The sequence below is a fragment of the Pristis pectinata genome, chromosome 6, assembly GCF_009764475.1.
Source record: "Pristis pectinata isolate sPriPec2 chromosome 6, sPriPec2.1.pri, whole genome shotgun sequence".
Lineage (NCBI taxonomy): Eukaryota > Metazoa > Chordata > Chondrichthyes > Rhinopristiformes > Pristidae > Pristis > Pristis pectinata.
Genome location: NC_067410.1, coordinates 104,522,313 through 104,535,927, shown reverse-complemented (window position 1 = coordinate 104,535,927; position 13,615 = coordinate 104,522,313). Strand labels below are relative to the sequence as shown.

The 13,615-nt window shown below is 43.7% G+C and overlaps 1 protein-coding gene across 2 annotated transcripts in view; it reads left to right on the top strand.

The window, feature by feature from the left end:
- Positions 1-12,968, top strand: part of clrn1 (clarin 1) — a 35,946-nt gene extending 22,978 nt beyond the window's left edge. For both annotated transcript variants that reach the window (XM_052018454.1, XM_052018452.1), the window contains exon 3: positions 12,382-12,968. In XM_052018454.1, coding sequence (XP_051874414.1) covers positions 12,382-12,647 — 266 coding nt within the window. In that variant the 3' untranslated portion in view covers positions 12,648-12,968. The remainder of the gene's footprint in view (positions 1-12,381) is intronic.
- Positions 12,969-13,615: the final 647 nt, after the last annotated feature.

The window sequence follows — 13,615 nt, the reverse complement described above, 5'->3', positions numbered from 1 at the left end:
AGAAAGGACACAATTAGAACAAAAAGAGAGTCTATTTTAGTGCAAAGTGATCAAAGTGTTCATAGTGTTGCTAAACTGTAGTGATTAGGGTCGTGCCGGTTGGTTTAAGAAACGAATGGTTGAAGGGAAGTAGCTGTTCTTGAACCTGGTGGTGTGGAACTTCAGACTTCTGTACCTCCTGCCTGATGGTAGCTGCGAGAAGATGGCATGGCCCAGATGGTGGGGATCTTTGATGATGGATGTTGCCTTCTTGAGGCAGCGCCTCCTATAGATACTACTGACAGTGGGGTGGGATGTGCCTGTGATGTATTGGGCTCTGGGTATAACTTCAGGGAAAGGGGTAGCCCATTTAATTTCTTCTCAGAGAATTGTGAGAACTTTTGGAGAGGCATTTGTTTACACCTTGAACCATAAGGTATCCATAACCTGATTTTATACTTTCGTTTTTAAGATGATTATTGGGCAGACAGGGAGAATCTTGCCCCACTTTGTGAACATCCCTATAAGCTATTATCATGAAGTCATTTACGTGAGAACAAAACATTAAACTTCCATTTTTTGAATAGCAGAAGATACTGGTATAGGGGCAATATTTGTGGGCAGCCCACTCAAAACACAAATGGACTGAGTGGGGGTTGGAAGGGTAAAATAGAGATACGATGGATGTTACAGTCATATAAAGCCTTTTCATCTCCTCAAGACATCCGCAAGGCCTTTGCGGCCAATGGCCAGGACACTACCCAAACCCTTGCTCTCCTTAGAATAGGAGAGGTCTGACATTATACTGCTCCACCTAAACACAGTGGACTAGACATTTTACTGTGTGTGAAAAGAGTCCAAATGGTTGGAGAGCATTGAATTGGGATCCCAAACCTGGAGTGGCAGGTTGGGAATAGGACTTCTCCAATGAGCAATCACTTGTCATGGCAATGAAAGTGGACTTTGAGGAAGCATCAGAGTTTTCATCTCACCTCAATCCCCATAAAAGAAATTGAAGTCTTACCTTCACCATGGGCTCATCTGATTGTTCAGTGCAGATACCATGACTGGGTTCCAAAGCAGATTCCACCACAGAACCTCAGTTGGGAACAGAACCTTTAATCACCCTCCTGCTAAGGCCCACATTTCTAGTTAGGGCATACATGGTTATTCAGCAGGTGTGCCTGCTTCAATCCTGCAGCAGTGACAAAGCATACACTGCATTATAATTGTCATCACTGGCACACAACCATTAAACTCTGTGCCAGGTCAAACCCACATTGATTCAATTCTACTTTGTGCAGAAGTGCTGATCACATTTTGCAAACCATTTTGCATTCCAAGTCAATTGTGTAGTACCAAATAACATGATTGAATTTGCAAGCATCGCCAGGTAATTTTGTTAACAAATGATTGTGCGTCATAGGGATGGGAAGAAGTAAATTATTTCTTCTTATCCCTTTTAAAACCCATGAAAAATGTACATTTAACAAAGTGCTAAATCAGTGGAGGCAATGTCCAACATCTACATATGTCCTTGGTCAAATAGCATGTAATAAGCCACTCAATTTTTCACTCTTTGAGCTGGTTCTATAACAGCCACCTGAGGCACAACACCAATGTTACACTTTAGTTGTAAATTGGCAATGGTGCTATTTCGTATGGGAACAAAATCACTGATGGTTCAAATCCACAGTACCTGAGCCTTTTGCACAACTCAGTGGCAGTTGTGCAGCTGAAATTGATTGATAAGCTCAACAAAACTCCAAGTAACTTTGGAGGTTAAAATCCTGTAGTTTCTCCGATTTGCCATCTCGACTGGTTATATCAACTGGGGCCAATGACTCAACTGATGTGTATGAGATGAGGTTTCACAGACTTTCAGGCCAGATTTTACTCTGGATCTGCTAACTGTCTGTGTGCATCTGGGAGTTTAAATCTTGCTGGATCAGTTTATGTGAACAGCGAGACCTAGGTGTGTCCAGTGCCTTACAGCCCTGTGAGTTTGCCACTCCTAGGTTACCGAACTCTTAGATGTAGAACAAATATTTATTTTGGATTCTCGAAGCTGTCTTCAGGTCAAAGTCATAGTCAAGTTTATTGTCATATATACAAGTACGTGTATGCACAGGTGCAATGAGAACTTACTTGCAGCAGCATCATAGGTACATAGCATTAGAGATACAATATTCTCAAGAAAAAACATAAATTAAACAAGAAAGAACACAATTAGAACAAAAGAAAAATCCTTTGTAGTGCAAAGTGGTCATGGTGTTGCTATACTGAGATAGTGATTAGTGTTGTGCCGGTTGGTTCAAGAACCGAATGGTTGAAAGGAAGTAGCTGTTCTTGAACCTGGTGGTGTGGGACTTCAGGCTTCTGTACCTTCTGCCCGATGGTAGCTACGAGAAGAAGGCATGGCCCAGATGGTATTGGTATTGGTTTATTGTTGTCACTTGTACCGAGGCACAGTGAAAAACTTGTCTTGCATACCATTCGTACCGGTCAATTCATTACACAGTGCGTTGAGGTAGTACAGGGTAAAAACCTGTACAGGTGAGCAATGCCATCAATCCTATTTCCCCACCTGTTTCCCTACACCTTATTCTTCTTCTACCACCTTGATTCTCCCACTAGGGGAATTATATACTTACCAATTAACCTAACAAACTGTACCTCTTTAGGATATGGGAAGAAACTGGGGAGAAGCCATACTGTCACAGGGTGCAAACAGAGAGCACCAGAGGACAGGGTTGAACTCGGGTCGCTGGAGCTGTGAGGCAGCAGAGCTACTTGCTGTGCCGCATGGATTGCGTCAGTGCAGAGCAAACAGTTCGGCTCTTGGCTACACAGTCCAGGATTGTCATGGGGGAATGAGGGCCAGATGAATAGGGATTTAGGGAGAGGGTGGCCGCCGGCAGTCAGAGGTCGTGGTTGGTGGGGGCAGTCGGGTCATGCAAGGTTCATGATGACTAATTTCTTCTCATGAGAAATTTCTTCTGTCCTTAAATGTATGTTTCTTATTTGTTTCTTATCCAGCAAACCTCCCCAGCCACCATGTAAACCCCACCATTGAACATAGTCACAGATCCTATGTTATTAGATCCACTTGCAAATGAGCATTTTCACTCTTTCTGGGATTCTGAGAGCAAGATTGAGATTTAGAAGATCCTGGTTTGCGCAGTGTCAACTCCATGGGCCTAATTATCAGCACTGTTTACTTATTTATTCTTTCCCAGGGCCTCGCATTGTTGGCAACAATGCACATCAGCAGGCATGATGAGTGTGCAATTCAGAACTGTGGTGAGGGTGGTCTAAAGGAGATCCAGTAAGTGACTAATGGAAAGGGGACCTTATCAAGGTCAGGTTCCCAATGCTGAGCGGGGACTTGCCAAGGGGATTCGCTTTCCGTCATCGGGAAGGAGCCCTCCGAGGTTCCTCTGCAGCAGTGTGTTGCAGACGGACTGAGCTACCCCATTAGGAATGGAAATCCTGTAAGTGGTGTCCAGCCACGCACTGTGCATTGTCTGGGTCCTTTGTGATTCGCAGGATAAATATGCACAGGAACAAGGAACAACAGCCTCAGAATACACAATCCAAGACGTAAAATGGTCGGTTTTCATTTGCATCTTATTTTTCATAAAAATTGGCTGTACAGGTGGTTAAAAACATAGCAACAACCTGATTTCTAGACCATTTAGAATCAAGAATCACACGATGTTCATGACACAGAAGGAGGTCTTTTGCCCATCATGTCTGAGCTATCCAGCTCAATAGAGTTACACAGCAGGGAAACAGGCCCTTCATGTCTATCTGAGCTAGTCCCATTTGGTGCATATCCCTCTAAACCTTTTCTATCCATATACGTCTCCAAATGTCTTCTGAAAACTGTAATTATACCCACCTCTACAGCTTCCTGTGGCAGCTCATTCCACATACTCACCACCCTCTGTGTGGGAAGAGTTACTCCTTGGGTCTTTGAAATCTTTCCCCTCTCACCTTAAATCTATGTCCTCTAGTTTTAGACTCCCCTACCCTGAGAACAAGGTTGTGACCATCCACATTATGTTCACCCTTCATGATTTTAGATAAAATAAGATGTCTTTATTAGTCACATGTACATAGAAACACACAGTGAAATGCATCTTTTGCTTGGAGCATTCTGGGGGCAGCCCGCAAGTGTCGCCACACTTCCGGTGCCAACATAGCATGCCCACAACTTCCTAACCCGTACGTCTTTGGAACGTGGGAGGAAACCGGAGCACCCGGAGGAAACCCGCGCAGACACAGGGAGAACGTACAAACTCCTTACAGACAGAGGCTGGAATTGAACCTGGGTCTCTGGTGCTGTAATAGCGTTACACTAACCACTACACTACCGTGCCTGCCTTATAAACCTCTATAAGGTCACCCCTCAACCTCCTACGCTCCTGGGGGAGAAAAAAGTCCCAGCCTGTCCTTATTTGGGCTCTGTGCATCTTATTACTTTAAATCTATGCCTCCAGGTTTTGACCTTAGGAAACTATCTCTTCTTATGTACTCTTTTGTACATCTCACTTAAGATTCCTTCCAGCCTTTCCATCCACAGAAAATAATCATAGTGCATCCAATTTCTCCTCATGGTGATATTTCTGTCTTCTAGGTTTATGTCATACCCGACCACACATAATCAGGAATGTGTTTATGTGGAAGTGCTGGGATTAGGGTAGGGGAGGTTAATGAGGGATTAGATTGTCTTCAAAATCACAGGGGGCTTTGATGAAGATTGTGGAGAAGCTGCGAGAGGGTCGATGACCACAAGACACAGATTGAATTTACAACAGAACCAGATGGGGGGAGGAGGAGAAGATTACATGCAAACATGGGAACATACTAATGTAGGAGCTGGAGTCGACCACTTGACCTCTCAAGCCTGTCCCACCATTCAACAAGATCGTCTGACCTGGTCGTCTCCTCCAATCCATATTACCAGCCACTGCTTATCCATGGATCCATCAACCTCTGCCTTAAAAGGTACAGGAGATACAGGAGCCTGAGGGCATGTCCCACCAGGCTCATGGACAGCTTCTACCCCACTGTGATAAGAATATTGAATGGTTCCCTTATACGATGAGACGGACTCTGACCTCACGATCTACCTTGTTGTGACCTTGCACCTTATTGCACTGCACTTTCTCTGTAGCTGTGACACTTTACTCTGTATGGTTATTGTTTTTACCTGTACCACCTCAATGCACTCTGTACTAACCCAATGTAACTGCACTGTGTAATGAATTGACCTGTACGATCGGTATGCAAGACAGGTTTTTCCACGTGCCTCGATACAAGTGAGAAGAATAAACCAGTACCAATAAAAATACTCAAAGACTGTTTCCACCACCCTTTGAAGATGGGAGTTGCAAAGACCAGGGAAAACCTATTTTAATAAACAGAGACCCCTCATTCTGGATCTTCCCACACGTTCTCCACATCCACTCTGTCAAGACACATCAGGGTCAAATACACTTCAATTAAGTCTCCTCTCACACTCCTAAACCCCAGCAGACACAAGCTTAGCCTGTCCAATCTTTCCCCAAAAGACAATTTCCACATTGCAGGAGTATTGCAGTTATTTGCACTAAGAATAAGATTTGCAGAAAAGATTCATGGGGATGTTGCCAGGGTTCAAGGGACTGGGTTATTGGGAGAGGTGGGGCAGGCTAGGACTTTATTCCTTTGGAGTTTAGGAGACTGAGGGGTAATCTTAGAAGGTGTATACAACTATGAGGGGCATAGATAGTGTGAATGCACACAGTCGTTTTCCCAGGGTTGGGGCGTAAAGAACTCAAGGGCATGGTTTTAAGGTGAGAGGGAAAAGATTTAGTAGCAACTTGAGGGGCAACTTTTTCACACAGCTTTCTCTGAATTCCATGGGACCTAACCTTCCAGACCAGCCTACCATACGGGACCTTGTCGAAGGCCTTGCTAAAGTCCAAATAGACAACATCCACTGCCCTACCCTCATCTATCCTTTTAGTTACCGCTTCAAAAGATTTGTCAAGCACGATATATGGATTGAGCTGCCAGAGGAAGTGGTTGAGGCAGGTATAGTAATAACATTTAAAAGCCACTTGAACAGGTACATGGATAGGAAAAGTTGAGCGGGCTATGGGTCAAATGTGGGAAAATGGGACCAGCATCTTGGTTGGCATGGATGAGTTGGGCCGAAGGGCCTGTTTCTGTGCTGTATGAGTGGAAAACAATTTGTTTTCTATACCAGATATACCAGAATGGAAAGAGATGGCTGTAGAGTGTATGGGCCTTAAGCTAACGCAAGACCTGAAGTCTCATTAATTCTTCATGTTTCCAGATTTGGACATAAGACTGTGCTATACTAATCTGGAATTTACTGCTTGAATGGGGTGGGTGGAAGCAGATTTAATAGTAATTCTCCAAAGGTAATTGGATAAATATGTGCGAGGAAGAAAAATAACAGGAGAGTGGGATTAATTATATGGCCCTTTTAAAGAGTTGTCTCAGGCTTGATAGGATGAATAGCCGCCTTCTGTGCTGTATCATTGTATAATCCTCTACAACACTGAGAATGATGGCATTGGATAATGTTTACTTGACCTCCGCCCTACATCGACATTTTATTAGAATTTACACCGAAATTACAATTGAACTTTTCATTAATTATTGAAGAATGACAATTCATAAATCCTTCTTTAGCTGCAGTTATAATCATAACATCATGCAACACAGAAACAGGTCCTTCAGCCCACCATGTCTGTGCTATCTATCAAGTGCCTATCAATACCAATCCCAGGGTAAGGAGCAGGGAATAGGAGAATGATGGGCCAAATCAGGAAGGTGGATTCGGGGGTAACAAGGCTTTGATTTTTACAAACCTGAAGGAAAATTTGAGGAAGAAGAGAAAATTGAGGAAGGTAAGATAGATTTTTTCTTATTGGTAGAATATCTGGTATAGAAAACAAATTGTTTTCATTTCTTTCAACTTCTGTAAAGGCAATCAGACTTGAACCAATCTTGCAAACACCATATTACAAATTTAACCCAAGGAGTTCTGCGGTTTTATAGTTCCTGGGAAAAATAACTTGAGTCAGAAACTGTGATTTAACCACCTGAGAGGTTATTGATAGATGTTGTTTCCAAACTTCTTCTCAGCCTTGGTCCGAATGGATATAAGAGCAAGTTTGCAGGGGAGAGCTGAGAGTGACTGCCCTTAGCATCAGGGAAGTGAATGTGGAATCATTGGGTCCCAGTAAAGTTGAAGCTGATGGTAATCAGGATATGAACTTTTCTTTGACAGGAGTTGTATCTCCAACAAAAGAATATGTTGTAATTGTTGGAAGCCAATCATTTCGGCTGCAGAATATATTGCAGGAGTTACTGGGGTTGTCCTCGGCTCAGCGAGCTTCACCTCCTTCATCAGTGACCCTTCTTTCATCCTAAGTAGTTCTTGATGATCAATCTTATTTGCAACACCAAATAGTAAAGCAGACTGTGCCTATTGGCAGTGAAACCTAGCAAGATTCAGGCAGGTGGTAAATAGTATTTGTGTCTCACTGCTGCCAGACAATGATCTGCTTAAGAGAATCTAAATACTTTCCCCGAATATTCAATGCCATTGATGTTGCCAGATCTTCCTGGGGGTCGTCATTAACTAGAAACATAACTGGACCAAAACCAGAAAGTGCTGGATACACTCAGCAGGTTGAGTTTTTTCCTGGTCCTGACAAAGGGTCTTCAACCTGAAATGATAACTCTGTTTCTCTTTCGACAGATGCTGCCTGACCTGCTGAGTTTTTCTAGCATTTTAGAATATAGAACACTACAGCACAGTACAGGCCCTTTGGCCCACAATGTTGTGCTGACATTTTATCCTGCTCTAAGATCTATCTGACCCTTCCCTCCCACATAGCCCCCTATTTTTCTATCATTCATGTTTCTATCTAAGAGTCTCTTACATGTCCCTAATGTATCTGGCCCCACAACTTCTGCCAGCAGTGCGTTCCACACACCCACCACTCTCTGTGTAACCCACCATTTTCTGTTCTTATTTCCCTTCTCTGCATTTATTTGAATTTACGTAACTGGACCAGCCGCACAAATCCTACAGTGCCTGGAGTTGGAGATTGTGGGGTGTTGCTTATCACCTGCTTTCCCAAAATCTTTTCGCCACGTGCAAGGAACCAGTTAGGAGTATGTTGGAACACATTCCCAGCTGTCTGGATGAGTGCAGTTCCAACAATACTTGAAAAGCTCGACACCATCCAGAGCAAGGCTTGATCTGCAGCCAAACCTTCACCCGAAATGCTTTCTTCCTAACCAGTGCACCTTGACTACAGTGTGCACTGTCTACAAAACACAACGCAGCCACTCACAAGAGCACTTCTGAAACCTATGATCTGTACCACCAAGAAGCAAAATGGGAACAGTGCCAATTTACAACCAAGTTTCCAAGCCACAAGCCACCCTAATTTGGAAATTGTTTGCTATTCCTTCAATGTCACAGGGTCAAAATCCTGGAACTCCCTACTTAAAAGCACTCAGGTGGCATCTTCACCACTGCAGCAGTTCAAGCTGGTGACTCCTCATCACATTCTCAAGGGCAGTCGAGAACTGCCATAAAGGCCAGCAATGCCTCTGTCCTGAATATGAATAGAAGTAATAGTCATAGAATCGTACAGCATGGAAACAGCCCACTCAGCCCAACTGGCCCATGCTGACCAGTGGGAACCCTTCCATACTAACCCAATCTCCCAGCACATGGTCCATAGCCCACTATGCGTCAGCGGTTCAAGTATTCATCGAGACACTTCTTAAATACTGTCGGCAATCCAGTTTTAGCCACTCTCTTATGCAGTGCATTCCATGTACTTGCCTCTCTAAGACGTCATTAAGCTGGAAGGAGTGCAAAGAAGATTTAAAATTATGATTAAGATTTCTTTATTAGTCACATGTACATTGAAACACACAGTGAAATGCATCTTTTGCGTAGAATATTCTGGGGACAGCCTGCAAGTGTCGCCACGCTTCTGGCGCCAACGTAGCATGCCCACAACTTCCTAACCTGTACGTTTTTGGAACGTGGGAGGAAACCGGAGCACCCAGAGGAAACCCACGCAGACACAGGGAGAACGTACAAACTCCTTACAGATAGTGGCCAGAATTGAACCCAGGTCACTGGCACTGTAATAGCGTTACGCTAACCGCTACTTTACCGTGCCTGCCCTACAAGGATGTTGTGAGGGCTCAAGGGCCTGAGTTATAGGGAGAGGTTGGAAAGGCTCGGACTTTATTCCTTGGAGCGTAGGAGACTGAGGGGTGACCTTATAGAGGTGTATAAAATCATGAGGGGTCTAAATAGGGTGAATTCACACAGTCTTTTTCCCAGCGAAAGGGAATCAAAAACTCGAGGGCACAGGTTTAAGGTGAGAGGGGACAGATTTAAAAGGGACCTGAGGGGCAGCTTCTTACATCAGACAAAGAACAGTACAGCACAGGAACAGGCCCTTCGGCCCATGATATGTTGCTAAACTAATTAAACTAGTAATTAAATGCTCAACTAAACTAATCCCTTCTGCCCACACAATGTCCATATCCCTCCATTCTCTGCACATTCATGTGCCTATCTAGGAGCCTCTTAAACACCTCTATCATATCTGCCTCCACCACCACCCCTGGCAGCATATTCCAGGCACCCATCACCCATGTGTAAAAAAAAACTTGCCCCGCACATCTCCTTTGAACTTAAATTGGTAAATTGGTTTATTATTGTCACATGTACCGAGGTACAGTGAAAAACTTTGTTTTGCATACCATCCATACAGATTATTTCATCACATCAGTGCATTGAGGTGGTACAGGGCAGACAACAGCAAAATGCAGAATAAAGTGTTACAGCTACAGAGAAAGTGCAGTGCAGGCAGACAACAAGGTGCAAGGTCATAACAAAGTAGATTGTGAGGTCAAGAGTCCATCTTATTGTACTGTTCAATAGTCTTATAACAGGGGATAGAAACTGTCCTTGAACTTGATGGTACGTGCTTTCAGGCTTTTGTATCTTCTGCCGGATGGGAGAGAGGAGAAGAGAGAATGTCTGGGGTGGGTGGGGTCTTTGATTATGTTGGCTCCTTTACCAGGGCAGCAAGAAGTGAAGTCATAGTCCTTGGAGGGGAAGCTGGTGTCCGTGATGCACTGGGCTGTGTCCACAACTCTCTGCAGTTTCTTGCGGTCTTGGGCAGAGCAGTTGCCGTACCAAGCCGTGATACATCCGGATAGGATGCTTTCTATGGTGCATTGATAAAAATCGGCGAGGGTCAAGGGAAGCATGCCAAATTTCTTTAGCCTCATGAAGAAGTAGAGGCGCTGGTGAGCTTTCTTGGCCATTGCGTCCACATGGTTGGACCAGGACAGGCTATTGGTACTGTTCATTCCTAGGAACTTGAAGCTCTCAACCCTCTCGACCGTGTCGCCATTGGTGTAAACAGAAGTGTGTCTCACCTTAAATGCATGCCTTCTAATATTAGACATTTCAACTCTGGGAAAAAGATACCAGCTGTCTACTTGATCTATGCCTCCCATAATCTTATAAACCTATCAGGTCTCCCCTTGGCTCAGAGAAAACAACACAAGTTTGTCCAACCTCTCCTTATAGCACATGCCCTATAATCCAGGCAGCATCCTAGTGAACCTCTTCTGCACCCTCTCCAAAGCCTCCACATCCTTTCTATAGTGGGCGACCAGAACTGAATGCAATACTCCAGATGCAGCCTAACTAGAGTTCTATAAAGCTGCAACATAACTTCCTGATGCTTGAACTCAATGCCTCGACTAATAGAGACAAGCATGCCATATGCCTTCATGCAGTGCATGGTGCATTATGGCATGAGCTGCCTGAGGAGGTGGTTGAGACAGGTACAATAATAACATTTAAAAGACACTTGGACAAGAACATGAATTGGAAGAGTTTAAAGGTATATGGGTCAAACACATGCAAATGGGACTAGTTTAGATGGGGACTTTGGTCAGCATGGATGAATTGGGCCAAAGGGCCTGTTTTTATGCTGCATATTCCCTCCTACCCTAAACCTATGTCCTCTAGTTTTACGTACCTACATGGGGAAAGGTTTCCTGCAGTCTACCCTATCTATACTCATAATTTTATACACCTCAGTCATGTCCCCACTTAACCTCCTCATCTTTGGGGGGATCAAACCCAGCCTCTCCAGTCTCCCCCTCACAACTGAACTGCTCCATCCCAGGCAACATCCTAGTGAATCTCCTCTGCACCGTCTCCAGTGCTATCACATCCTTGCTATACCTTTGGGACCAGAACCGCACTCAGTACTCCAGTTGAGGTCTGACCAAGGTTTTATAAAGTTGGAGCATAACCCCCCCTAGCTTCAATGCCTGACTAATGAAGGCCAGTATCCTGTTGTCTTCTTAACCACGTTGTCTACCTTCAAGCATTTATGGACTTTCTCTGAGGTCCCTCTGTTCCTCAATACTCCCTGAGACCTTACCGTTTACACTGTATATCCTAGCCTCATTAATACTTCCAAGATGCATCATCTCACATTTGTCTGGATTAAACTCCATCTGCCATTTTTCAGCCCATTTCACCAACACATTGATATCTCTCTGCAGCCTAAGACTACCTGCCACACTAAACAACTCCACCAATCTTTGTGTCATCCACGAACTTGGTGATCTTGCCTCCCACATCCACATCCAAGTCAAGGGTCCCAGCACTGATCCTTGTTGGACACCACTACTTACAGGCATCCAATCGCAAAAACAGTGCTCTATCGTCACCCTGTCTCCTATTGCCAAACTATTGTTGGATCTAGTTTGCCAACTTGCCCTGGATCCCATGGGCCCTAACCATTTGAACCAGTCTCCTATGTGAGAGCTTGCCTAAGGCGTTACTGAAGTCCGTGTAAATTATATCTACTGCCCTGCCCTCATTGATACATATTGTTAACTCTTCAAAGAATTCCTTCAAGTTGACTAAACGGAATATGCCCTTGACAAAGCCACGTTGGCTGTCTCTGATTAGTCACTGCCTTTCCAAGTGATTCAATCCTCTCTCTCAGAATTTTTTCCGGTATCTGCCCTGCCACTGATGTTAGGCTCACAGTGTACCAAGTTTTTCTTAGGGCCTCTGAGAAATAAGGAAGTTGAGTTCAGAAGAATACCAAACCTTCACACTTCTAAAAAGTAGAAAGAAAATGAGAGAATGTTCTCAAAAGTTTCTAAAATCTCAATGAATAAGTGCTGAACAATATTTCCTTCACTATTATTATGCAGCAACAGAACTAGCAGGGGAGGCAAACTCTCTCATCCTGTTAAATATTTGTTTAACCCTGCCCTGGTTCTCTTTTTCCACTTTAGGTTCATGTGGTTTTATGGTTATGATACTGTTTACCTCCGAAGTGAAAATTCATCATCTGTCTGAGAAAATTGCAAATTACAAAGAGGAAAGCTTTGTCTTCGAGACGTATACCGAAATGTTTGGATATTCCTTCTGGCTTGTCTTTGCATGTACAATGATACACTGCAGCAATATACTGCTCATCAGGCTAATAGGAATCCAGTTTCCTTTCTCAAAGTCAAAAAGTACCAATTCGAGTGATGGAGGAGTTGACCTTATGTACTAACCTCTCCTCCCACAACTTACAAGTCAAGTTTCAGCTCGCATTCCCTGAAAATCAGGACAGAACTCCCTAAAACCCAACGTTCATGGATTCATGATTCTAAGTGAGCATCTTACACTGTGTTACCTCGGTGCTATGTGTGAACTGGTCCTCTGGATATTGTGGCACGTTAATACCTAAGACACACCACAGCACTGAAATCAACAACATGACGTCTTCAGCAGACCATTGAAAGCAGGATAACTTCGAGGATAAAAGAGAACATACACCCTGAAGCCTGGCCACTTATTGAGCACCATTGCCTCTGAAACTGCAATAATTATCTGTGACAATGACACTAAACCTGTTGGCATTTTAAGAAGAACACCATCTACCATCATTAAAGTAGTAACGATCTTCAATGGCTTATTTCTTCTTTTGGTCAGATAGCTGGCAGGGGAATTGATTAAGAATGCTTACATCGGAACGCAAGGAGGTGATTCAGCCCATCGGGCTTGCACTGTCAGTAGGTTAGATCTGCAACTCTACATCATTGGTCCAGATTGCTTGCCAGTCTTCCCAACAAATTCTTTCACTTTGTCCCGAAATTCCAACCTCCACAAACCCATGGATCTAGCCTTTGTGTGGAAAAGTGTTTTTTGTCTTTTTCCCCTCCTAATTTTAAGATTAAAATCTGTTTCTTCCCGATTTTCTCAACAAAAGGAATGCAATCAGTATTAATATCAACACAGCAGTCTCAATTTTAGTAACTTCCATCTGGATTTATTCCCCCTCTAGCCTATTGTTAGTAGCTCACTTTCATGGCATCAATATTAAGTGTTGCAATGAAGGTATCCAGGGTATCCAACTATTTAACATGATTTTGTTTCTAATCCGTGGTTTACAATGGTCATTCTGTGATCCTGAGTGATATTTAAGACTGCTGATCATTATAATAGAAGTGGTGGTGAGGGGAGGAAGAAACATGCATC